We start from the raw sequence: 23,910 nt of genomic DNA, 5'->3' as shown, positions 1-23,910 counted from the left end.
AATTGCATTCTAAGAATAGAATTCTTGGTGCTGGAGAGATGGCCCAGTGGTTAACACTTGCTATTCTTGCAAAGGACCTGGCTTCACTTCCCAGCACCCACTTTGGGTGACTTACAACTGCCTGTAACTGCAGTTTTAAGGACTGATGCCCTCTTCTAGCTACCTGTGGTGCACATATATATATGGAGGCACTTGTACATATTCATAAAATAAAATAAATCTTGGTGTAGAAGTACACACCTTTAATCTCAGCACTTGGTAGACAGTCGCAAGCAAATCTCTGAGTTCACGGACAGCTTGCACTATATAATGAGTTCCAGGACAGCCAGAGTTACATAGTTAGATCCTGTCACTAGATTAAATAAACCAAATCTTAAAAATGGAATTAACTCTTAGCTAAGCGTGGTGGCATGCACCTTTAATTCCAGCACTCAGGAGACAGAGACAGACAGATTTTTGGGTTCAAGGTCATATTAGAACATAGAGAACTCCAGGCCAAAAAGGGATATATAGTAAGACCTTTTATTTAAAAAAAAAAAAAGTTACATTTGGGACAGACCAATGGCTTAGCAGTTTAGAGGACTTTCTGCTCTTGTAGAGGACCGCCATTCAGTTTCCAGCACCCACATGGTGGTTCACCATAGCCTGTAACTGTATCTGTAATTCCAGGGGATACAGTGCTCTTTTCTGGCTTCTATAGGCACTAGGCTTGCTTGTGGTACACTCATGTAGGCAAAACATTCATAGCCATGAAAATAAAATTTTAAAGTAGAATTCTTATGGTTTGCATTTCAAGTAAATTTGTGCGCAAGTAATGATCATGGTATCGTCTAAGTAGAATAAACCTTTAATTATTAGTTTATAATTGAATTTGTTTATTCTAGTAATTTTGTTTAGTTTTGTAATATTTATTGTTTATTGACAGGTACCACATTTAAGTGATTCATGTCCAACTTTTTTATTTAACATTTTGTAGTTGCCAACGTGTGCTCTAGACAATTGCCTATATATGTTGTTATTGTGGTGGGTGGGTGTGTGTGTGTGATGTTCATGCTAGTACTTGCAAGTACACTCAGACCAAAAAAGATAGCAGCATCGCCTGGAACTAGACTTAGTGGCCGTTATGAGCCACCTAACATGGACACTAGGAACAAAGCTTGAGCCCTCTGGGAGAGCATCAAGTCCTCTTACCCAGGCAACTTGTCCCTCTAGCCTGGAAAGGTTTTAAATCCTAAGTCTTCATAGAGACCCAAAGAAACTAACCAAAAGACCAGTTTTAGAGTATTTATGATGAATGCATATTTCAGTAAAGCAGAATTAAGAAAATAGGCAATGGTCATAAGCCAAATGTTAAAAAAAAGTTTTTGTTTTTTTAGTACAACACCTCAGGTATTGAGCCCCACTATCACATCTCCCCCAAACGCATTGCCTCGGAGAAGTTCCCGCCTTTTCACTAGTGACAGTTCTACAACCAAGGTAAAGATTTCTGCCTATTTATTTAAAACTTCCTATGCTGAAATTTCTTTTTTTTTTTTTTTTTGAAATTTCTATTCATTCATAACTTCATCTCAAATAAATAAAGGGTTTTGTTTTAATTTTTTTAGAGAGCTCATTATATACATCATGCTGGTCTGAACATTGCCATCTTCCTGCCTTCCTTACCTTCTGGGGTTCTGGGATTACAGGGATGCACCACCACGCTGAACTAAATAATTTATTTGGAGAACCTAGCTATAATTTTTGTGATTCTCCTTGGTCATTGGTAAATAGGTCAGTCTTGAAATGACCAAATCATTTAAAATGATTAAAAATGTTAGTGGCTTTTTTCAGGAAGTAGACTGGAGGAAAGATGCAACAATTTAAATGTAGTACAAAAGGATTTCTTAGTTCTAGAAGAATAATTCTGTCTCATAACTGTTATGGTTGGTTGCACAAATGCCTTTGGTAAATTACATAGCTCATATATACACATGCAAAAGAATTCATTTAAAACTGGGAAATGTCTATGGGGTTTGTGCTTTATATCTTATCACTGAGGAAAGAATGAGTGGGCATTTGGTCTTGTTACTATCTTTCTAGAATAATGTTTTTAAAGTTAAAAAGCAAAGATGTGAGGGGGGACCTTTTTTGTCTTGATCTGCTGACTGACATGAATAATTAGTTACCTTTGAGTGATTTTGTGCTTTGATATAATGTGATGGTAGTGCTTTGATATAATTAGTATTGCGTTGTCTTATTTTTAAGTAATAAATGAGAATGTGATACACTTTCAGAAAAGATCTGCCCTTAGTACAGACTGACCTCAGTCACTATTAGTTGGGCAATGCAGTGACTCTTGGCATGCTGGTTCATTCCTGTAATTCCAAGATTTGGGAGGGTAAAGCAAGATTGCTTCAAGTTCCAGGCCAAAAAGTAAGACCCTGTCTCAAAACAAAAAATAAGCAAAAAAATTGGTTTTGAAGACTTGTTTTTATAAAATTTCTGATGAGAAAAACAAAAAGACTAATGAGGACTATGCATTTCTTTTCTGTGTAGTACTTGTAGGAAATGTTAATGGAGACATCTAGAAGAACGAGTATGATAAGCGTGGAATTTTATTCCTTTTTACAGGAGAATAGCAAAAAGTTAAAAATGAAGTTTCCACCTAAAATCCCTAACAGAAAAACAAAAAGTAAAACTAATAAAGGAGGACTAACTCAGCCCAGCATAAACGATAGTCTGGAAATTACAAAACTGGACTCCTCTATCATTTCAGAAGGGAAAATAACCACAGTCACACCTCAGATCCAGGCATTTAACCTACAAAAGGCAGCAGCAGGTCTGTTTGTAAATGCTTACTGTACTTCCTGTGTTTCTACTTTTATTTTATACTTTCTTTGATTACGTTTCTTCATGCCTTTATTGTTTTTAGATTAATACTGGCATTAAAAATTGTTTTAATGGATATTTTTATGTTTTAAAATTTGTCTTTTACCTATTTCTATGGATATGCTTATCCTCAAAGAAGTCCAAGTAGAGCATGAATCCCATGGAACAGGAATTGTAGATGGTTGTGAGCTGCCATGTAATACTGGGAACTGGACAAAAAATGCTTTTAACAACTGAGCCCCCTTAAATAAATTTTTTAACTTAATTACATTTTATTTTATTTCATTTGGAGAGAAAGAGTGAGCATGTGTATGAACATTATGTGGGATCTCAGGGATCAAGCGCAGGTCTTCAGGCAAGAACCTCTAACTACAAAGCAATCTTGTCAGCCCAAATACTGGAATTTTTTAAAAAGGAATAATTTGTAGTTAGCAGTTTTAGAAAACCAAACTTGTATGTATTTCTCCTTTGTTTATCATGTTGTTTTCTCCTAGAAGGTTTGATGAGCCTTCTTCGTGAAATGGGAAAAGGTTATTTAGCTTTGTGTTCATACAACTGCAAAGAAGCTATCAATATTTTGAGCCATCTACCTTCTCATCACTACAGTACTGGTTGGGTCCTATGCCAGATTGGACGGGCTTATTTTGAACTTTCAGAATACATGCAGGTAAGTATACAAAGATACATATATCCTTCTAGAATTAATTTAACTTTCATGCTTAAGGCTGGATCATAAAGGCTAATATTTACTAATTTATTATATAATGTTTATATAATTATTTTCCTAGTATGTATAATTGTCTTAGTTAGGATTACTATTGCTGTGGTGAAACACCACAACCAGAAGCAAGCTGGGGAGGAAAGAAAGGCTTTATGTTGCTCACAATTCATCATCAAAAGTAGTGAGAGTCCTGGAGAGATGGCTCAGCTCAGCGGTTAAGAGCACTGGCTGCTCTTCTAGAGGTCCTGAGTTCAATTCCCAGCACTCATGCACCGATGCCCTCTTCTGGTGTGTCTGAAGACAGCAAGAGTGTACTTATATACATAAAATAAGTAAATCTTAAAAAAATAAATAAATAAAAGCAGTGATCAGGAACTCAGATAAGGCAGGAACCTGGAGGCAGGAGCTGATGCGGAGGAGGGATGCTGCTTACTGGCTTGATCCTCGTGCTCAGCCTGTTTTCTTACAGAACCCAGGACTACCAACTCACGGATGGTACTGCTCACAATGGGCTGGGCTCTCCCCTATCGATCACTAATTATGAAAATGCCATTCAGACATTCAGAGGATCTTCCGGAGGTGTTTCCTCAGTTGAGGTTCTATTTTTTCTTTCAGAGTTATAAATAAAATTATTTCTTATATTGAGATAATTTAAACTTAGTAGGCTTTCTTGAAAAGGATTTTAGAGGATCAAGTTAATACAAATTCTTTCTACAGTTGTGTACAGAATTATACACTGCGGGCTGGTGAGATGGCTCAGTGGTTAAGAGCACCGACTGCTCTTCCGAAGGTCCTGAGTTCAAATCCCAGCAACCACATGGTGGCTCACAACCATCTGTAACGAGATCTGACACCCTCTTCCGGAGTGTCTGAAGACAGCCACAGTGTACTCACATATAATAAATAAATAAATCTTAAAAAAAAAAAGAATTATGCGCTGATCTGAATTTAGTGTGCTTTATAAACTTAAGGCTATGAAGAGGAATATATTGAAGATACAATGTCCTAATAACAAGGTTCTTTATTTTTTCTTTTCACCTGGTAGCTCTGGCTGGCCTGGAACCTGCTATATAGACCAGGCTCATCTCCCTAATGCTGGGATTAAAGGCATACACCACCATACCTGGATGGTTTTGTTTTTGAGATAGGGTCTCATGCAGGCAGGCTGTCCTTGAACTCTAAGACAGGATTACTCAAACTCCTGATTCTCTTCCCTTCCCTCTTAGATTGTGGGATTACAGGTGTCTGCTACCATCCCTGATTTATGAACCCGTGGAGGAGTTGAATCCAGGGCTCCATACATTCTAAGCCAACCTTTCCAACTGAGAGGGAGCTCTATCATCAGTCATTCAACTTAATTCATTGGTTTCTTTTTTGTTCTCATAGGTCATAATCACTTGTGGAGTTTAGTTTGGTTTTTTGGGGGGGTTTTAGGGTTTTTGTTTTATTTGTGTTTGGTGGGGGGATTGAGAAAGGTTTTTCTGTTTAACCTTAGGTGGCCTTATACTCAAAGATCCCCCTGCCTCTGCCTCTGCCTCCCAAGTGCTGGGACTAAACACACGTGTTGCCACCACCAGGCTTTTTATTTTATCCTGGAAACAAGTTCCTGCTATGTAGTCCTGGCCCACCTTGAGTTCACTACATGGCCCAGGCTGGCCTTAGCTTGCTAGGCCTGTTACTTTGAATTCAGTCCTAGCTGATAATTGATTTTATAGCTTCTGAAATTTTTGAAGCCAAAAGGTATTTGTGTCTCTAATTTCTTTGTTATATAACCTATTTCTTTTAGAAGCACTCACAACTTTTAAAGAGATTTGAGGGGCTTATAAAACAGCGGACTGATTCTACATGGCAGATCACTGTGTTTGGGGCTTTGTAAATGTCCTTTCCCGGGGCTGGAGGTAACTCAGCAGCTAACAGCACTTGCTGTACTTGAGGTCCCGTTGTCAGCACCCAGTTGGGTCACGGTAGTCTGTAACTCAATCTCCAGGGCTTTGATGGGCTCTTCTGGCCTCTCAGGTACCCACATACATAAAAGCAAATAACAGTTCTTCCCTTAGTTTCTGTCATCTTCATTAAATACAACCCAAACATTCCTTATTCTGAACTACAACTTTGAACATTTTGAACTTACTAAGGTGTCAAAACTAGGTGACACAAAAATGTGAAGTTTTTATAGAGTTTATAAGAAACACAGTTCTAGAAACTGTAAATATTTTCAGAGAGAAAAAAGTGACCTGGGGGGGGAGGCATAGAAAGGGTTAGTGGGTACTGTCCATCCAGCAGCATGGTGCTTGGTGCTGTTCATTATTCAGTGTGCCATACAGTTGGCAGCCATTCACCTTTTTAGCCTCTAAAAGTTTCAGCTAAGCTTTTGAGTAATTTCATTTTCTTTCTTTCTTTCTCTCCCTCCCCCTCCCCTTGTCCCTCCCTCCCTCTCTCTCTCTCTCTTTTCACAATTATACCTTATGTAAGTGTTTGCATGTATGTATGTGTACCACACATGCACCTGATACCAGAGAGGACATTGGATTCCCTGGAACTGCAGTTCTAGGTAGTTATAAGCTGCCAACCAATGCCAGGTCCTCTACAAGGCAGCCAGTATTCTTTATCCGGTTGCTCCATCCCCATCTTTGTCTTTTTTTTTTTTAAATAGAAATTTCTTTTCAGGCTTCATGCCTTTTTTTTGTTTGTTTGTTTTTTAAAGAATTATTTATTTCATGTATACGAACGAGTACACTGTCACTCTCTTCAGACACACAAGAAGAGGGCATCAGATCACATTACAGATGGTTGTGAGCCACCATGTGGTTGCTGGGAATTGAACTCAAGACCTTTGGGAGAGCAGTCAGTGCTCTTAACCACTAAGCCATCTCTCCAGCCCCAGGCTTTATGTCTTTAAACCTAGTTAAAATGCAGGACCTAGGCTAACTGAAGTATGATTGCCTCCGTATTTGAAATCTCACAACGATTTCTCTTGTTTCTCACTCTCATAATTATAGCAGACATTCAGTCCTGGGAAGACAGTAGCGGCACTGCACCAGCCTGTACGGACACTTTCACTTACTTGTGCTTTAATTTTAGGCTGAAAGAATATTCTCAGAGGTTAGAAGGATTGAGAGTTTCAGAGTTGAAGGAATGGAGATCTACTCTACAACACTCTGGCATCTTCAGAAAGACGTTGCTCTTTCAGTTCTTTCAAAAGATTTAACAGACATGGATAAGAATTCACCAGAGGTATGCTACCAGTAATTTGTTTATATAGTCATTTAGCTTTTACTTGTTTAATTTTTGGGTGCAGTGCTGGTCTGGAACCCAGTACTAAGGGTATGCTAGGCACATAATCCTTAACTCTGAGTTAACATCCTTGACCCCAGCATAGCTTTTGATCATCAGAACAAATCTAGTCCTGTATCACTTAATGATATATTCTGACAAGTGTGTTGTTAGGTAATTTTGTCATTTTCACAAAGCGTCATAAGATACAATTACACAAGAGTTCAGTTACTCTTTACTGCACAGCAAATTTGATACTAACTCTGGGCTTCATGAGATTGTCTCAGAGAAGACTCACCTCACACATGCAAAAAAGTCATGCTTGGTGATTCATGATTGTAACCTCAGTTCTTGGAAGGCCTGTCCAGACAACAAAACGGGACACTTGATCTTCAGAAAAAACAAAACAGATTCTGTGTGAGGGAGCACATATATGCCATAGTGAGTATATTTGGATTTTAAGGGATAACATTTGGCCATCCATTTTTTTCCTTAAATTATGTGGACTCCAAAGATTTAACTCTAGGTCATCAGGCATCACTGAGAGTCATCTTGCTGGCCCTTAATTGCCAGCAAGACAATTTTTAAGACATAGAGTTGACTCATGTACTAATCTTACAAGTATTTCAGGACATCTCAAACATATTTAGTGAGGGTTTATTTGAAGGTCTTTGTTTTTCAGAATTTTGCTATTTTGCCTTGGCTGTTCTTTAATTCTTGAGCCTCCCATTCGGATCTCCCACAGCCAAATTATAGGCATTCACCTGGCTTTTAGTGATACTTTTGTGAAATGCACATAAACATGGATTCAAATTGCTGTTCTCATCTGGCCTCCGCAGACTCCACAAGTGCACAAACTCACAGACACAAATACTAATACTAATCTATCATCTTTAAAAAAAAAAAAAAAAAAAAAAAACAGGCCCAGTAAGATAACTTCAGAAGGTGCTTGTGGGCCTGGTGAGACGATGGGTCAGCAGGTGAGAGTTTGCTGTGCACACCCGGCGCTCTGAGTTGGGTTTCAAGAAGCCATAGTGGAAGGAATAAACAGCTTCCTGGAACTGTTCTCTTGAGCCAGTTGTGACGCCACACACCTTTAATCCCACACTCAGGAGCAGAGGCAGGCAAATCTCCAAGTTCCAAGCCATCCTGGTGTCTGTCTAGTGAGTGAGTTCCAGGACAGACAGGACTCCACAGAGAAACTCTTATCAAAGAAAAACACTGCCCTGACCTGCACATGTGGCTTTGTATATGAGTAAGAGGTTTTAAAAAGAGAAAATGGTCGTCAGGAATTTCAATTTCTTCAGTTCTTCTAAATAAAATCTGAGGCCTGATTTTAGTTATAGAATTGGTTTTGTTAAAAAGGAAAATAAAAGTTTTTTCAGAGAGATGACTTAATGGGTAAAAATGGCTGTGCTAGGATGAGATCCTGAATCTGAACCTGCGGAGCCCACAGAAATGCCAAGCAGTGTAAAGAAACTGCTGCGGTCCCAGCGCCTCCCTCCGCGGGGAGGAGAGGGCAGCAGAGACTGCAAACCCCTGCAAGCTCGCAGGCGGCTAGCCTACTGCACACACAAACAACACTGAGCCTGCCTCAAACAAGGACAGCAAGGATCCACATGCACCACACAGTTTCTTAGGTCAAAATAAATTCAAATACAAAAAATTTAAATCCTAAGTTTTTACTTTTGACAATAATTTTCTTTATAGGGCATAAAAAGTTTGAACTGATTGGGTTTTGTTTCTGTTTTGTCAGGCCTGGTGTGCTGCAGGGAATTGTTTCAGTCTACAACGAGAGCATGATATAGCAATTAAATTCTTCCAAAGAGCTATCCAGGTCGATCCAAATTACGCTTACGCCTATACTCTATTAGGACATGAGTTTGTGTTAACTGAAGAACTAGATAAAGCATTAGCATGTTTTCGAAATGCTATAAGAGTAAATCCCAGACATTACAATGCATGGTAAGTGAAGAGACAAAGTCTTACTAAAGATCATTTTATTTATTTCATTTAATTTGTTTGCATGTGTGTATTGTGTATGTATAGGCTCTGTGGGCCACAACACACATGGAGGTTAGAACATAATGTCAAGGGTTGGTCCTTCTCCAGGGATGATCTGGGCTTGCCAGGTTTGGCAACAGGCGCCTTTACCCACTTTTTTTCTTTATAAGATTTTTTTTTAATAGGTATGCCTGTAATGCTTTTATATGTGTGTGTATTATGTATTGCCACATACATGCCTGATGTCTTAGTTAGGGTTACTATTGCTGCAACAAATATCATTGCCAAAAAGCAAGTAGGGAAGAAGGGGCTTATTTGACTTACACTTCAATATTACTGTTAATTTTCAGAGGAAGTCAGGAACAGGAACTGAGTAGGATCCTGGAGGTAGAAGCTGATGCTTGCCTCTTACCAGACATAAAGCCCTGGATCCTATTCTAGCCCCTGAACCATATATACTGATAAGGTTTAATGGTTTATGCTGTAATCCCAGTACTGGTGAGGTAGAAACAGGGATCAGAAGTTCGGGGTTGCCAGGTAGTGGTGGCAAAAGTTAATCCTAGCAACTTGCGCGGCAGAGGTAGGTGGATTTCTAAGTTCAAGGCCAGCCTGGTCTACAAAGTGAGCTCCAGGACAGCCAGGGCTACACAGAGAAAACCCCATCTTGAAACAAAACAAAACAAAAAGGTTAGGGTTATCTTTGGCAACATAGTGAATTGGAGACCAGCCCCTCTAGACTGCATTTATTTCCTCTCTTAAATAAATAGTTCACAGACCAAACATTTATGAATAATAAAACATAAAGAAATCATAGGAAAGATCAAAGTCTGTAGTATATTAATATATGTGTGAACATGTCTAAATGTAGGTAAAGTCTAAAAAATTTAGAAAGGAGCCAAGAAAAAGTACTATTAGGTAATAAGAAAAAGGGCAGAGTTTGGGCAAAAGGATATATGAGTTGAGGAAGCAGATATAAGACTTATATTTTTCTGTTTCAACTTGTAAGTTGTTTGTTGTTGTTCTGTTTGGTTTTTTGCGGTGGATGTGTGGATTCCACTTCCTTTATAAACCAAGAGCCATTTTTAACTTTACAAATGATACGATATTCCTTTGAGACGGTGATTATGAAAAGTTGGTCTTTCTTTTTTAATCTTATGAACCATTAGCCCAATAGAAACTAAAAATAGGGGCTGGTGAGATGGCTCAGCAGGTAAGAGCACCGACTGCTGTTCCGAAGGTCCTGAGTTCAATTCCCAGCAACCACATGGTGGCTCACAAGCACTCCTCGTAATGAGATCTGACACCCTCTTCTGGTGTGTCTGAAGACAGCTACAGTGTACTTATGTCTAATAATAAATAAATAAATCTTTAAAAAGAAAAAAGAAACTAAACATAGTCAGTGAATGGATTTGTTACATTCACCCAGGTGAGAGTGGCACATACCTTTAGTCCCAGCCCTGGGGAGGCAGAGGCAGGCCAGGCGGATCTTTGAGTTTGAGGCTAGCCTAGTCTACAGGATGAGTTCCAGGACAACCAGGGTTACACAGAGCAGCCCTGTATTAAAAAAACAAAACAAAAATGTTCTGGAAGAAGAGTTTTTCTAACCTGCAATCCCCACTCCATTTTTTCTTTTGTTTAAACCACCCTATTAAAGTATTTTATTTAATATGTAAGTTATATTGCTGTATAAACAATTTGGGTCTACATACAATAAAATATGATGTAGAGAAAGAAATAGATTGAGTTTCCAGAACCAGACAGCCTTAGTGGAACATGCAATTATTTCCCAGCTATTTGGGAGGAGACTGGAAGATTGCTTGAGCCAGAAATTGAGGACAAGTTTAGGCATATTAAAAAAATAATAATTTAGGCTGGGCAGTGGTGTTGTGCCCCTTTAGTCCCAGCACTGGGGAGCCAGAGGCAGGCAGATCTCTGTGAGGCAGTATAGCCAGGGCCACACAGAGAAACCCTGTCTAAAAAAAAAAAGAAAAGAAAAGAAAAGAAAAGGGAATAATTTAGCAAAGTGCTTGCTACATATATAATCACTGCAGGAATTGGCTGTTCTGTCTACATTAGAGTGGTGAGTTTCAAGATGTGGCTTCTTTTCTCTATCATAGTTTTGCCTGTTTGGGTAATTTACTGTTTACACTTATAAAAATGTATCTTCTAAAATGTTTCATTGATTATTATTATAACTAATATTTTTTGTCCATTATTTTTTCCCATTGTGTATTGAAATGCCAGATACCCAAACTGTCTTATTATATGAAGCCAAAACTTGTGTCCTTAAAATCATACTTTCTTATAATTTCAGGTATGGTTTAGGAATGATTTATTACAAGCAAGAGAAGTTCAGCCTCGCAGAAATGCATTTCCAGAAAGCACTTGATATCAACCCTCAGAGTTCAGTTTTACTTTGCCACATTGGAGTAGTAAGTAATTTTGTAAACATTGCTGTTACCTCCCTATTAAGAGTTTAGGTGACTTAATGGTTGCTGCCTTGGAGAGTCAACTGTCTTGTTACTGAAGCAGGGTCTCAAGAGTCTTTGCAGCTTAGCCAGAGCCTTCGACTTATCGTGGGGAAATCTGCCTCTGCCTCATGGGGCTCAGGAGCCATAGATTTAGTCTTAAAACTGAGCACCCTCCCACCTACAGCCTAACACTTCTTAGAGGGAGGAGGAGGAGCAGGTGACTCACACTGAAGGTCATTCTCATCAAACAAAGCAAGTTTAAGGCCAGCTCGGAGCTACTGTGAGGCTCCAGATCCAGAGAGGAGGAGCTGGGGGAAGTCCCTGTGTTTGTATACTCTTTCTATTTGTTTTTTGTTTTGTTTTGGTGTGTGTGTGTGTGTGTGTCTCAGATGATGTTTTGTTTCGTTACTTAACTGATGCCCAGAGAAGCCAAAGGCATCAGGTCTCCTGAAGCTGGAGTTATAGACAGTTGTGAGCCACCTGACATGAGTGCTGGGACCAAACAAGCTGCACTTAGACAAAAGCATTGACCGTCTTTCCAGTGACTCATTTTGGGTTTTGTTTTGTTTTGAGACAGTTTTACATACTCCAGGCTGTAAGGTGTAATTGAGTGACACGGGATTCATGAACAAGTTCTTTGAACACAGGTTAATATTTAGAGGGTCATAATAATCCTTTAAAAGTGTGTTATCTGCTTTTCTTGTGAAGGGTAAAACCAAGTTTTACTTTTAGACTTCATGGTAATTATCTGCTGTAAAGATCAAATCATGGGGCTGGAGAAGTGGCTCAGTGGTTAAGCAGAGGACCCAAGTTTGGTACCTAGCATCTACTTCAGGCAGCTCACAACCGCCTGTAATTCCAGCTCCACACACACACACACACACACACACACACACACACACACACACACACACACACACACACACACACACACACACACACACAAGTAATTCAGAATCAATCTTTTTTAAAATATTGAATCATGAGTATCATCCTCGGCTTCCACTGGTGGGTTAGAAGTCTGAGGACCTAGGTTTTAATCCTGTAAGAAATTATTTAACATCTCTGGAGTTCAGGATGGTTTTTCGAGACAGGGTTTCTCTGTATAGCTCTGGCTGTCCTGGAACTCACTCTGTAGACCAGGCTGGCCTCGAACTCAGAGATCCGCCTGCCTCTGCCTTCCAAGTGCTGGGATTAAAGGCGTGCGCCACCACCGCCCGGCACAGGATGCTTTTTTAAAAAATTATTTTTTGGGGGGAGAGTCAGGGGACAGTCACATTGGTTCTTGTTCTACCTTACATGGGTGCATGGGTTCTGGGAATTGAACTATGATTAAGGTCTTCACCCACAGATGAGTTTTTCTGGCCCTCAGTGCTCTTTGAAATGGAGCACTTGCTAGACTTAGAAAAAATTACAGATAATATGTTAATCACTTTGTGTCTAATCTTTCTGTTGCTGTGATAAAATACCAAGACCAAGGCAACTTGGAAAGTGTTTAATTTGGCTACAGTTTCAGGGGATTAAAGTTCAGGGTGGTGGAGCAAAGGAACAAAAGAAACTGGGATGGACTGGTCTTTTGAAACCTCTAAGCCTGCCCTCAGTGACACCCCCTCCAACAAGACCAGGTCTCCCAATCCTATCCAAACAGCCCTACCAGTACTCAAACATGAATCGTTCTTGTTCTAAACAACACAGGTAGTAATGAATTACTTAGGACACTTAAACCCCTGTAGACAATCCAGTTAGATTACACAGCCTGATTGCTAAAAGTTTTATCTTCAAAACTTAGATATAGACTTGTAAGCTCTTTAAGTTAGGACAGATGATAGAGTGCTTTATTTGACAATTATAATGGACTGGATGTTAATTATATATTATAGTTTGTTATCTATACAATTGTTATGGTTATGTTCAATTTATATCTAAGAGAAGAGGTTTTTGGGTTTGTTTTTTAATTTGGACAGAAAAAGTGAGATAGATTCTAATGCTTGTCTTATTTTGGCTCCCAAAAAGCTGTGCTTCCAGCCCTGAGAGTCACTGCCCCCTGCTGGCTTCAGTTGATAATAAAGAATTGCCATACATCCAATGGCTGGGCTGGAAGACAGAGGCAGGACTTTTAGATTCCACAGGCAAGGGGCTGGGAGAAAGAGAGGAGAGAATCACAGGGCAGGAGAAAAATGAAACTTAAGGGCCTGCCGACGTGCAAGAATCCAGGAAAGTGGCCCTAGAGGTCACTTCCCCAGGTGGGTCTGAGGTAGCAGAGGTGAAATATAGATTTTAAAAGATATTAACTCGGGAATACCGGAGGGCGGCGTTTGCTAGCCTCAGGGAAATTTAGAAGTGCCATTGAGCTTCTAGCCATTAAGCTTCAAGCCATTGACTAACCCTTGAGCTGGCTAGTCAAGGCATATCAAATGAACTGTGTCTTTCATTTGAGAATCCAGAGGGCTCTGACAGGTGGCTACAAGAGCGACCTGCTGGGAGCCAAAGCCAATTCTTCGCCACAGGTTTAAATTATCGGCTTTCTTCATTAATATCAAGACGAGTCTTTATTTCTTACAGGTTCAGCATGCACTAAAGAAGTCTGAGAAGGCTTTGGATACCCTAAACAAAGCCATTGTTATCGATCCCAAGAACCCTCTATGCAAATTTCACAGAGCCTCGGTTTTATTTGCAAATGAAAAATACAAGGTGAGATTTATATCAGTTTCTTCCACACTGTATTATGTCTCTTTAAAAAAAAAACAAAAACAGTCTGAAGAGATGGCTCAGCAGTTAAGAGCATTGACCCTTCTAGAGGTCCTGAGTTCAAATCCCAGCAACCACTTGGTGGCTCACAACCATCTGTAATGAGATCTGACACCCTCTTCTGGTGTGTCTGAAGCAGTTTCAGTGTACTCACATATAATAAATAAGTCTTTAAAAAAAAAATAAAACAAACTTCAAGGCCAGCCTGGCTTACATAGTGAGTTCCTAGATAGCCAGGGCTACATAGAGAGATCTTGTCTCAAAAAAAACAAAAATTAAAAGCCACATGTTATTAATGTGGGGGATTTTTATTTTTGGAAACTGTTTCCTATTTTTTAAAGGCCATGGGGTGGGGTGTAGTTTCATTTTTTTTCATGAATTGCTCCTATGAAATGAGGTATAATTCTAACACTTGGGAGGCTCAGACAGGAATATTGCCATTAAGTTTACTTTAGCTGCAGAGTGGTCCGGATCCATTTTAAGCTACAGAGTGATATTCTGTCTCAAAAAACAAAGTAGCAGTGCCACCCAGAGAGGACTGGTGTGGGGTTCAGACATGTGTATGGAGTCCATGGCTAGTAAGGCTCTTTTATGCACCACAGAATTGTCTTAAAGACTTGAAGCATCCTCCTAGCATGCTCACTGTCACTCTGGGAGGTGTCAGCTCAGTGATGGGTGTTTGTCCTGAATGCACAAGGCTCTGGCTGCAAGTCACCGCTTCCAAAAAGAGGGAAGAAAAGATATTTATTGAGTATCTGCTATCTGTCAGGTACTAGGAAAACAGTGGTAAATAATGCCATCACATTTCCTGCCTTAAGAATTTTAATATAGTACCCCTTAAAGTGTGGAAAATAAATACAAAGAAAATTGAGTGACAAAAAGATATGAAGTGACATGAATTTTTTTGATAATTTATTCAATCATAAATGATGAACATATAAATTTATTTATTTGAATCTCCGTTTCCTGTTTGAATAAATTTAGATTCTTACTAAATAAAGAGGAGTAAAAACTAAGCTGGGTGTATTAGTACACACCTAATCCCAGGGCAGGGGAGAAGAAAGCAAGAGGGTCACAAATTCAGGGCTAGGCTAGATCAAATGAGACCTAGTCTTTAAAGAGAAGTAGGAAAACAGGGTGGGGAGGGGGAGGTCAGGTGGTAGAGCACCCACCTAGCAGGTGCAGAGGCCTGGCTGGGTTCAGTGTCAAACAGCACCAAAGTCCTGTGTATTTTATACCTGCAGTATCAGCACTGGGGAAGTAAAAGGAAAAAATAAATTAGTTAATTAAGAAATGTTATTTGTAGCCGGGTAGTGCATTTGTAGCTGGGCGGTGGTGTTCAAGGCCAGCCTGGTCTACAGAGTGAGTTCCAGGACAGCCAGTGCTACACAGAGAAACCCTGTCTCAGGAAAAAAACCAAAAAAAAAAAAAAAAAAACGGGGTGGGGGGAAGAGAGGCACTGTCGCTGTCTTCAGACACACCAGAAGAGGGCATCAGATCCCATTACTCAGGACCTCTGAAACAGCAATCAGTGTTCTTATTCACTGTGCCATCTCTCCACCCTTAACATTGATTTGTTTAAATCTATATATTGAATATTTGTTTTTAACTCTGTGTGGTGCCTGACTGCATTTGTTTGGTCAGAATTGTATAAAAGTTTGCTCCTCTAAGTTTGTTCTCTGCTTTTTTCAGTCTGCTTTACAAGAACTCGAGGAACTGAAGCAGATTGTCCCCAAAGAGTCCCTCGTTTACTTCCTAATAGGAAAGGTAAAAGTTATGCTGCAGCTTGTAACAAATACTAAATTATTTTTCTTAACTTTTTAAAATATTTGTTTGTTTCTATTGCCAGGCAGCAGTGGTGCATGCCTTTAATCCTAGCAGTGGGGGGCAGAAGCAGGTTCTAGGATAGCCTAGACTGCAGAGCAAGTTTCAGAGCAGCCAGTGCTGCACAGAGAAAGGTTCCAAGAACTAAACTTAGATCTTCTGGAAGAGCAACAAGCAGTTTTAACTGTTGAACTATCTCTCCAACCTCAACAACTATTAAATTTTGAAAAATACTATATGTATTATATATACAGTCCTTGCTCTGTAGACTAAGCTGTTCTGGGACTCAGAAACGCACCTGTCTCTGCCTCCCTAATGATAGGATTCAAGGCATGTACTTAGCAAAATTCCTGGACTAAGAGCCCTGGGGGCCAGGGGGATGGATTTAGCAGTAGCAATTAAAAAGACGATGTTCTAGCTGGGCCTGGTGGTGTGTCCCTGTGATCCAAGCACTTGGAATGCTAAGGCAGATCTACTAATGAACTGCACAGTCTCTCACTATGTAGCCATGGACATCTTGTCTTACAAGACCAAATGTGGACCTAAGGGCAATCTCAAATGCCTATGTTTTCAGATGTCCTTGACCTGGATCCAGGCTCTGTGTCTTGTACCTATAATCTCAGGACTGGCACAAGCAGGAAGTTCTCAGTTCAAGGTCAGCCTGAGCTACATAATGAGACACTGCAGTTCATTAGTAGATCATGTACCTGGCATGCATAAGGCTGTATAAATGAAAGGCACTCAAGCAGCTTCGGTAGTCCTTGCTTCTGTGCTCAGGGTTCCAGTTGGTGAGGTTTACTGGAAACTCCTACCTGAAAAATAATGGCAAGGAATTCTGAACCCAACTCCTGATTGTATAAAGAATACTTAAATGTGAAGTCATGTGTTGGAGAAAAGCATCCTCCCACCTGAATGGGCTTGTACTTCAAAGATCAGAAGCCTGATTTATGGTTTAAGATTTTACAGGTAAAGAATTGAGTGCTCCTGTTTTTTAGGTTTACAAGAAGTTGGGTCAAACTCATCTCGCCTTGATGAATTTCTCTTGGGCTATGGATTTAGATCCTAAAGGAGCCAATAATCAGATTAAAGAGGCAATTGACAAGCGCTACCTTCCAGATGATGAGGAGCCAATAACCCAGGAGGAACAGATCAGTGAGTATCCTACAGAGGCTCCATAGCATTCAGAAAGCTACAGTGGCTTTTACACTTTCCAAACTGGCATTTTCTTTACAGAAAATGAGATTACTTCTAAATGTAATTACTCCTAAATCCGGTGTGCTGTGTGGCCTTGAACCTCAGCTCTGTGGTGGCAGTTGCTTACATTCTAGTTAGTCCTGGACAAATCCAAAAGTCTAGGTGTGTGATTAGTACATACTTACTAATATTTATATAAATACTAAGAGAATTGGAAGTTTTCTGAGGTAAATTCTGATTAGCTTTTGCTCCATAAAATTTAGTGAACATCTCATAAGTAAAATTTACAATCCTGGTACTGCTCTTTTAAAGAGAAGGTTATAGTCCACATTTCTTTATGCTGTCAGGAACTGTCTGCAAAGTTAAGTCACTGGTTAGGAGTTAGCAGAAATGTTAGCCTTTTTTGATGTTGTTGTTACTATATCTATTTTTATGTCTCAGAGACAAGGCCTGGGTTTTATCCCAGACTTTATAAATCAGATGCAGTGCTACATGTGCCTGTAATCCTAGCATGGGAGGTGAATGCAGGGAGGAGCATCAGCAGTGGAAAGATAACCTTGGCTACATAGTAAGTTCAAGTTCAGCTTGAGCTACATGAGATGCTGTCCCCAAAGAACTATTTATTATCAATATTTTTTAAAGTTAAATACAGCAAGTTAACTTCCAGGCATGCTATGAGACGTAGAACTAATATTGCACGCCCTTAGTCCCAGCACTGGGGAGCAGAGGCGGGTGGATCTCTGAGTTTAAGAGACCAGTGGTCTACACAGTGAGTTCCAGGACAGGCTACATAAGAAAACTCCATTTTGAAAAACCACAGAAAGAGAGGAGCTAGAGAAAGGACCGAAGGAGCTGAAGGAGCTTGCAGCGCCATAGGAGGAACAACAAGATGAACCAACCAATGCCCTCAGAGCTCCCAGGGACTAAACCACCAACCAGAATACACATGGAGGGACCCATGGCTCCAGCTGCATATGCAGCAGAGGATGGCTTTGTTGGACATCAATGGGAGCACTGAGAAGGCTCGATGCCCTAGTGTAGGGGAATGCCGGGACTGGGAAGCAGAAGTGGATGGGTTGGTGAGCAAGGGGGCTGGGGGGAGGGGGGAAATAGGGGGTTTTCGGAGGAGAAACTAGGAAAGGGGATAACATTTGAAGTGTAAATAAATATCCAACAAAAAATAAATAAACATGGGCTTAATGCAGAAGAAATAAAGATTTGAAAAAAGTAAAAAAGAAAAAGAAAAACCAGGGGAGGGGCGTGGGGAATGAACTTGAAATGCTTTTTTAAGATAACATTTGGAATTGTATGGTCTGGGGGGTCTCATCTCTGAATGTAATGAAATTCTCCTTAGTTTTGTGAACCAAGAAGTTATACTTGTCCCTATACCTTATGTTTTTGTTCCATTTGTGCAGTGGGGACAGATGAATCCCAGGAGAGCAGCATGACAGATGCAGATGACACACAACTTCATGCGGCGGAAAGTGACGAATTTTAACTTGTGGAAGTCAGACTCTGACTGTGCTAGTGCTGACATGTCCCTGTCCCTCCATACACTGAGTCTCAACTCTTGAGCCGCCATTGCCGTCATTCGTCACCTAGACCATGAGTGTGCCACTTTCATTGGACCCTGACTGTACACAGAATGGAAGGCAGTGCGATACTTAGCTGCTAACAAGACTGGCTCTTTTACCAGTATGAATGACAATTTGGGGGAGGGGTGAGGAACTTTTCTTTTTTCTTTAATCTCTTCAGTTGGAAATCTATCATGGAAGGAAGAGTTATGTTTTATCTTGAAGGAACCATTAGATACGGAAATGGTGATGAACCAGAATTTCTTGGTCATTTTTCCAAAATTGTTTTTTATTTGGTTCTATTCCTGATAAACAGAGTAACTGGCCTTCATTTCTAGGTCTTCGAGAATGGTGTTAGCAAGTGCCAGATGGAACAATAAAAGACATTGCCTATAACAGAGTAAAGTTCATTGCCAAGGAACATAGCTTACCTTAAGCTTGGAGTCTCTCCTATAAGCAAATGCAGTGGGCCTGTTCGGACTCATACGGAGGAGTCAAATATCCCTCCATACAGTGTACACTTATTCTTGGCAAGAATGCTTTAATGTCTAACCAAGAATTTTAATTTATTCGTCTTGCTTCAAAGTGTTGATCATTGTTGTCTTGGTATTGCAAACTTTAAAATTGGTCTTGACGATACTGGCTTTACTCCTTGAGCTCTGGGATCGCCTTCAACACTCAGAGATGGTAGCGTGGTTCCCTGATGAAAAGCCAAGCAGGCCCTTAATAACCACTGTGTTTACCAGAAGAGTCAGTATGAGAACACTAAAGAGAAACCTTCGAGATCATGATAGAGAAGCCTTAATACAGCTGGAGCTGTCCCTAACCGTGTGTCTGCCTCTCTCCCAGGAGTGCAAGCACGCATGGTGACCTCTGTTGAGTGCCGTTCTTTCAGCTCTCTACTTCGTAATTGTCAGTAGTGTGAGTCACTGCAACTTGTCATGGGCGTAATTAATTGGGTTTAAAATACTGAACATTTTTAACCTAGGAAAAAGTTTCTTATGAAAGAGACAAATTCTCTCCTGAGTTCATCATAATATGGGTTTGTGTGTTTGGGGACTGGCCACAATTTTAAAGATCTAATTATGCGTATAAAAATGGGAATTATTGGAATTTCACAATAACAGATTTAAACAGTCTTAAATTGTGTATCTCCTTTATTGTAATGTATTGAAAATTTTAGAGAAACCTTAGTTAACATTTTATTAAGTGCCAATGTCAGAATATAACAGATTATAGTTTCTTATGGGTGACAGGCCTGCAGTTCTTATTTTGGAATGTTTGATGAAGGAAAACCTCTCCTACTGGTCACTTGTATATGTAAGTCAAGCTGTGAAAATAAGGTGGATTACAGACGATGTGGAAGAATGTTTTAGCCTGTAGACTCAGTCATTTTCTGTCAGTTACTTAACCTTCTCATCCAGATGTGAATTAGACACAGACCATCATAAAGTCAAAGTCTTGGGTTAGGTATTAGGTGCCAGGGAAACATTTTAAAATAATTTACTGACTAAATCTATGTATGTGCCGTTTAAAAAAATAATAATTTATGTGCAAAAGGAAAATTGGGAATAAATGACCATCATAAAAAATTCCCATAGGCTAGCACTTCAATTCTAACAGATATTCCATTTTATTATTCATTAGTTGTGTAAAGTTTAATTTTCATTTCTTTTATTTTTTTAATTGGCAAATCGTAAGCCAGCTATATACATATATATATTACATTATCAGATCTAGAGTTTCATAGCAAGCTTTACCCTGAGTTCTGTTGCAGACCTAGAAAATGCTAAGCTCAGAGCATAATTTACTGAAGTGTAATTATCTTTTTTTTTTTTAGTAGGAGTTTATGTCCTGTGCCAGAGGGACTTCTGGTGCTGATTTTAAGACAAAGGATAGGGGATGGTTGTGGCGTGGCTGGCTGGAAGGCACTCAGACACTTGGCCTGCTTTCACAGTTTCCTCACACCTGCTTTTAACAGCATTTAGATGCGGAAGCCTTATTTCCACATAGTAACTGCTTCTTGGGTCTCTTTCTTTTTCTTTGTGTCTTTCCTTTCCTTTGCTTTTTTTTTTTCCCACAGAATAGGGATCAGATAAACAAACACATTTTGGTAAGCAAGTTGTTTGTTTCAAATTTCAGAGCTTGCTTTGAAGGGACTTAAGAATCCTAAGTACCTCCTTGTCTTTGTCACACCTACACATAAGGACACAGATACAGATACACACACTCACACACACGTACATTAGAGCATTGGGGTTTTTTTTTCCTTCGTGGAAATGGTTATTATTACTGCACCAGGATGAATATTTTTTTTTTCAAGAGAACAGATGGTACTCAAAATAAGGAAAGGTCTCTTAACTCTTTCTGTATTTCGTTACTTAACAATTTTTTATTTTACCCAAGAACTGCAAGTAACATTTGAACCATGCTGCTGTTGTACCTTAATAACTCAGTGATCACCAGTGTTTAGTCCATTAAAAACACTCTTTTCGAAGAAAACAGTTTCGAAGTCTCTGATTAGCCAGAGTACACTATGGGTCTTCACTGAGAAAAACGAAGGCCCATTTTCTTTGGGAAAACCTGGGAAAATGCAAGTGTGGGTGTGCCATGTGTGTTCTATTTGCATTGAAACAATGTACTTTTGTGTCGTCTTTTTTGCTTTTCCTGACTTATTTCAGAAATTGTATAGTCTTTGGGGGGAAAGTCTTCTCTGTTAATATATTTACAGTTCATTAAAGGATATGGAAAATCCAAATAAATTACTTTTGAAAGCAGTTTATAATCAAGGTGTTAAAGCTATGTAAAAGCTGTGTCATCTGCATTTTTATACTGAGCCACAGCAGCATAGTGATGACAGATCACATTTTATGTTCTACAAGAGCCTAGGACAATGTTTCTCTAATTTTTACTTACACTTTTTAATATATAATATATTAAAGTTCATACCCTTTTTAGTATTATTTGGAATTTCAAAATAAATACTATGACAAAAAAATCCAATGGTAATTTTTAGAATATATTATTTTGAAACTGCAGAACCTCTCTTATCACCAGCTGCAACTTCGCAGGTCACCTAGTTAACAGCTCATTCTTTAATGATGTCATTTCCGAGGTTCCCTCAGGGGACACAGCCTTTGTGTTACAATTTAACATCTGAAGCTAGCCATGGTGGCTCAAAGGCAACCTGGGATCTCAGACTTGGGGGGGGGGGGGCAGGGGTGGATGCTGGGGAGATGGTTTGCTTGGTAAGGTTGGAGCTGAGCTTAGATCTACATTACCATGTAAAATGCTGGGACGCAGGGTGGGAGGATCCTTGAAGCTACCTGGCTATCCTGAGTCTAGCTAACTTAGTTCCAGTTTCAGAGAGACTATCTCAAAAAAGGAGATATATTCTTAGGGTGACTTTTAGCCTCCACAATCATGCACACAGGTCCATATGTATGTACACACACCAAAAAGAGGGGGGGAGGAGAGAAATGAGAAGAAAGAAAGGTGACTATGGGTTGAAGATAAAGCTCGGGGATAGAGTGGCACAGTTTCAGTACTGCTGAAGATAAGTAAAGAGAGTGGGGCATTGGCCTGTATGCAAAGACCTGGTTGGGTCCCTCAGTAAATTGGTCATGATGGCCCATGGCTAGAAGCTCAGCACTCAGGAGCTAGAGGCATGAAGGTCAAATTCAAGGTCACCTTAGTAAGGTAAACTGACTCTTTACCCAATAATTGTTAGTCCCCAGTAATCACACAGATGCACCTCCATAGTTGAGCAGTCCAATAATCAACCTTTACTTTCTAAACTAATCTAGCTACCTCCCAGCCCTATCCCCTGACACATGCATATTAATACTGATCTGGCTCCTTGGGCTTCGTGTGTTTCTATGATCTCTCTCTGGACCCCTTGCTCATGGCTCCAAATCCTCCATCTTTGCTATCTGAATCTCCTTCCCTTCCTCTGGCTGGTAGACATCCTGCCCTATTCTCCATTCTGCCCAGCCATTGGGTGATCAGCATTTATTGACAAAGCGAAAATAAAGGGTAAAAATCAATTACACAGACTTATAAGCATTACAATGCTGTGTTGGATTGAGATTATGAGGGCAGAGAAATCAGTATTTGAATAACAAGGGTAAACTTTACATTCTGTACAAAAACATTCCTCTGATGACGCCGCCTTTAATCCCAGCACTCGGGAGGCAGAGGCATGCAGATTTCTGACAGACATGAACATTAAGATCTGAAAAAAGCAGGGGCTGGCGAGATGGCTCAGCAGGTATGAGCACTGACTGCTCTTCCAAAGGTCCTCAGTTCAAATCCCAGGAACCACATGGTGGCTCACAACCATCTGTGACAGCTACAGTGTACTTACATATAACAAAATCTTTTTATAAAGAAAAGTAAAATGTACAAAATTAAGTTTTACAATAGTTTGCAGACCTTTTGTTTATTTAGGTTGTCTTGGAGAAAGAAATGGAGGGATCTTTTAGGATTTTGAGAAGAACAGCAACACAGAAAGCAAATGAAGTGTGAACTGGGCGGGTCCAAGGGCATTGACGTCCCTGGAACATGTCACTTCCTGTCATCTAAGCATGGTGTGGGAAAGAGCAGGATGAAAACACTGTCTCTTGTTCAAAAGAATTATTTTCTTGAAGATAGGTCTCACCATGTTGTCCCAATAGCCTAAAACTAATTTGTGCAGGGCATAGTAGTGAGCGCCTTTTAGCCCAGCACTCTGGAGACAGATAGGTAAGGTCTGTGAGTTCAAGGCCAAGAGTTTCATGGCATACGGGGCTACATAGACTCTCAAAAAAAAAAAAAAAAAAAGTGTGTTTGCACGTGCACCTAGATGAATTTATGTGCCCTTAGAAGCCCGAGGGTATTGGGTACCCTAGGCCTCCAATTCCAGGCATTTGTGAGCTGTCTGGTGTGGGTTCTGGGAGCAGGGTGGCTGGGGTGCTGGGACTTGTGTCTCTGCCTCCTGCCTGCCTGTAGGAGTGCCGCAGTCACAGATGCTTACACAGTATCTGACCTTTAAGTGGATTCTGGGGATTGAAACTCAGGTCCTCATGCTTGCCCAGGAAGCACTTTTCCCCCACTCAGCCCTGCTGTTTTGGTTGTCCTCATATACTGAGAATCAAATAGGCATTGTATATGTGAAACAAGTGCTCTACCATTGAGCTACATCTGGACCCATGCCTTTGGTTTGGTTTTGTTTGGGGGCTGGTGATTTGGTTTA

General features: G+C 40.0%; 1 protein-coding gene across 7 annotated transcripts in view; it reads left to right on the top strand.

Moving 5' to 3' along the window:
• Cdc27 (cell division cycle 27) overlaps positions 1–21,675 on the top strand; it is a 48,097-nt gene extending 26,422 nt beyond the window's left edge. For 2 of the 7 annotated variants that reach the window (NM_001285990.1, NM_145436.2), the window contains 10 exons: positions 1,377–1,476; positions 2,611–2,818; positions 3,363–3,535; positions 6,671–6,823; positions 8,619–8,827; positions 11,181–11,298; positions 13,900–14,028; positions 15,778–15,852; positions 16,905–17,061; positions 18,519–21,675. In NM_001285990.1, coding sequence (NP_001272919.1) covers positions 1,377–1,476; positions 2,611–2,818; positions 3,363–3,535; positions 6,671–6,823; positions 8,619–8,827; positions 11,181–11,298; positions 13,900–14,028; positions 15,778–15,852; positions 16,905–17,061; positions 18,519–18,601 — 1,405 coding nt within the window. In that variant the 3' untranslated portion in view covers positions 18,602–21,675. The remainder of the gene's footprint in view (positions 1–1,376; positions 1,477–2,610; positions 2,819–3,362; positions 3,536–6,670; positions 6,824–8,618; positions 8,828–11,180; positions 11,299–13,899; positions 14,029–15,777; positions 15,853–16,904; positions 17,062–18,518) is intronic. The other 5 variants (NM_001285989.1, NM_001285988.1, XM_006533050.3 and 2 more) reach the window with 4 other exon arrangements.
• Positions 21,676–23,910: the final 2,235 nt, after the last annotated feature.

This window comes from Mus musculus, chromosome 11 (assembly GCF_000001635.26).
Source record: "Mus musculus strain C57BL/6J chromosome 11, GRCm38.p6 C57BL/6J".
NCBI classification, from domain to species: domain Eukaryota; kingdom Metazoa; phylum Chordata; class Mammalia; order Rodentia; family Muridae; genus Mus; species Mus musculus.
The sequence above is the reverse complement of the archived record's forward strand: the minus strand, read 5'-3'. Positions and strand labels throughout refer to the sequence as shown.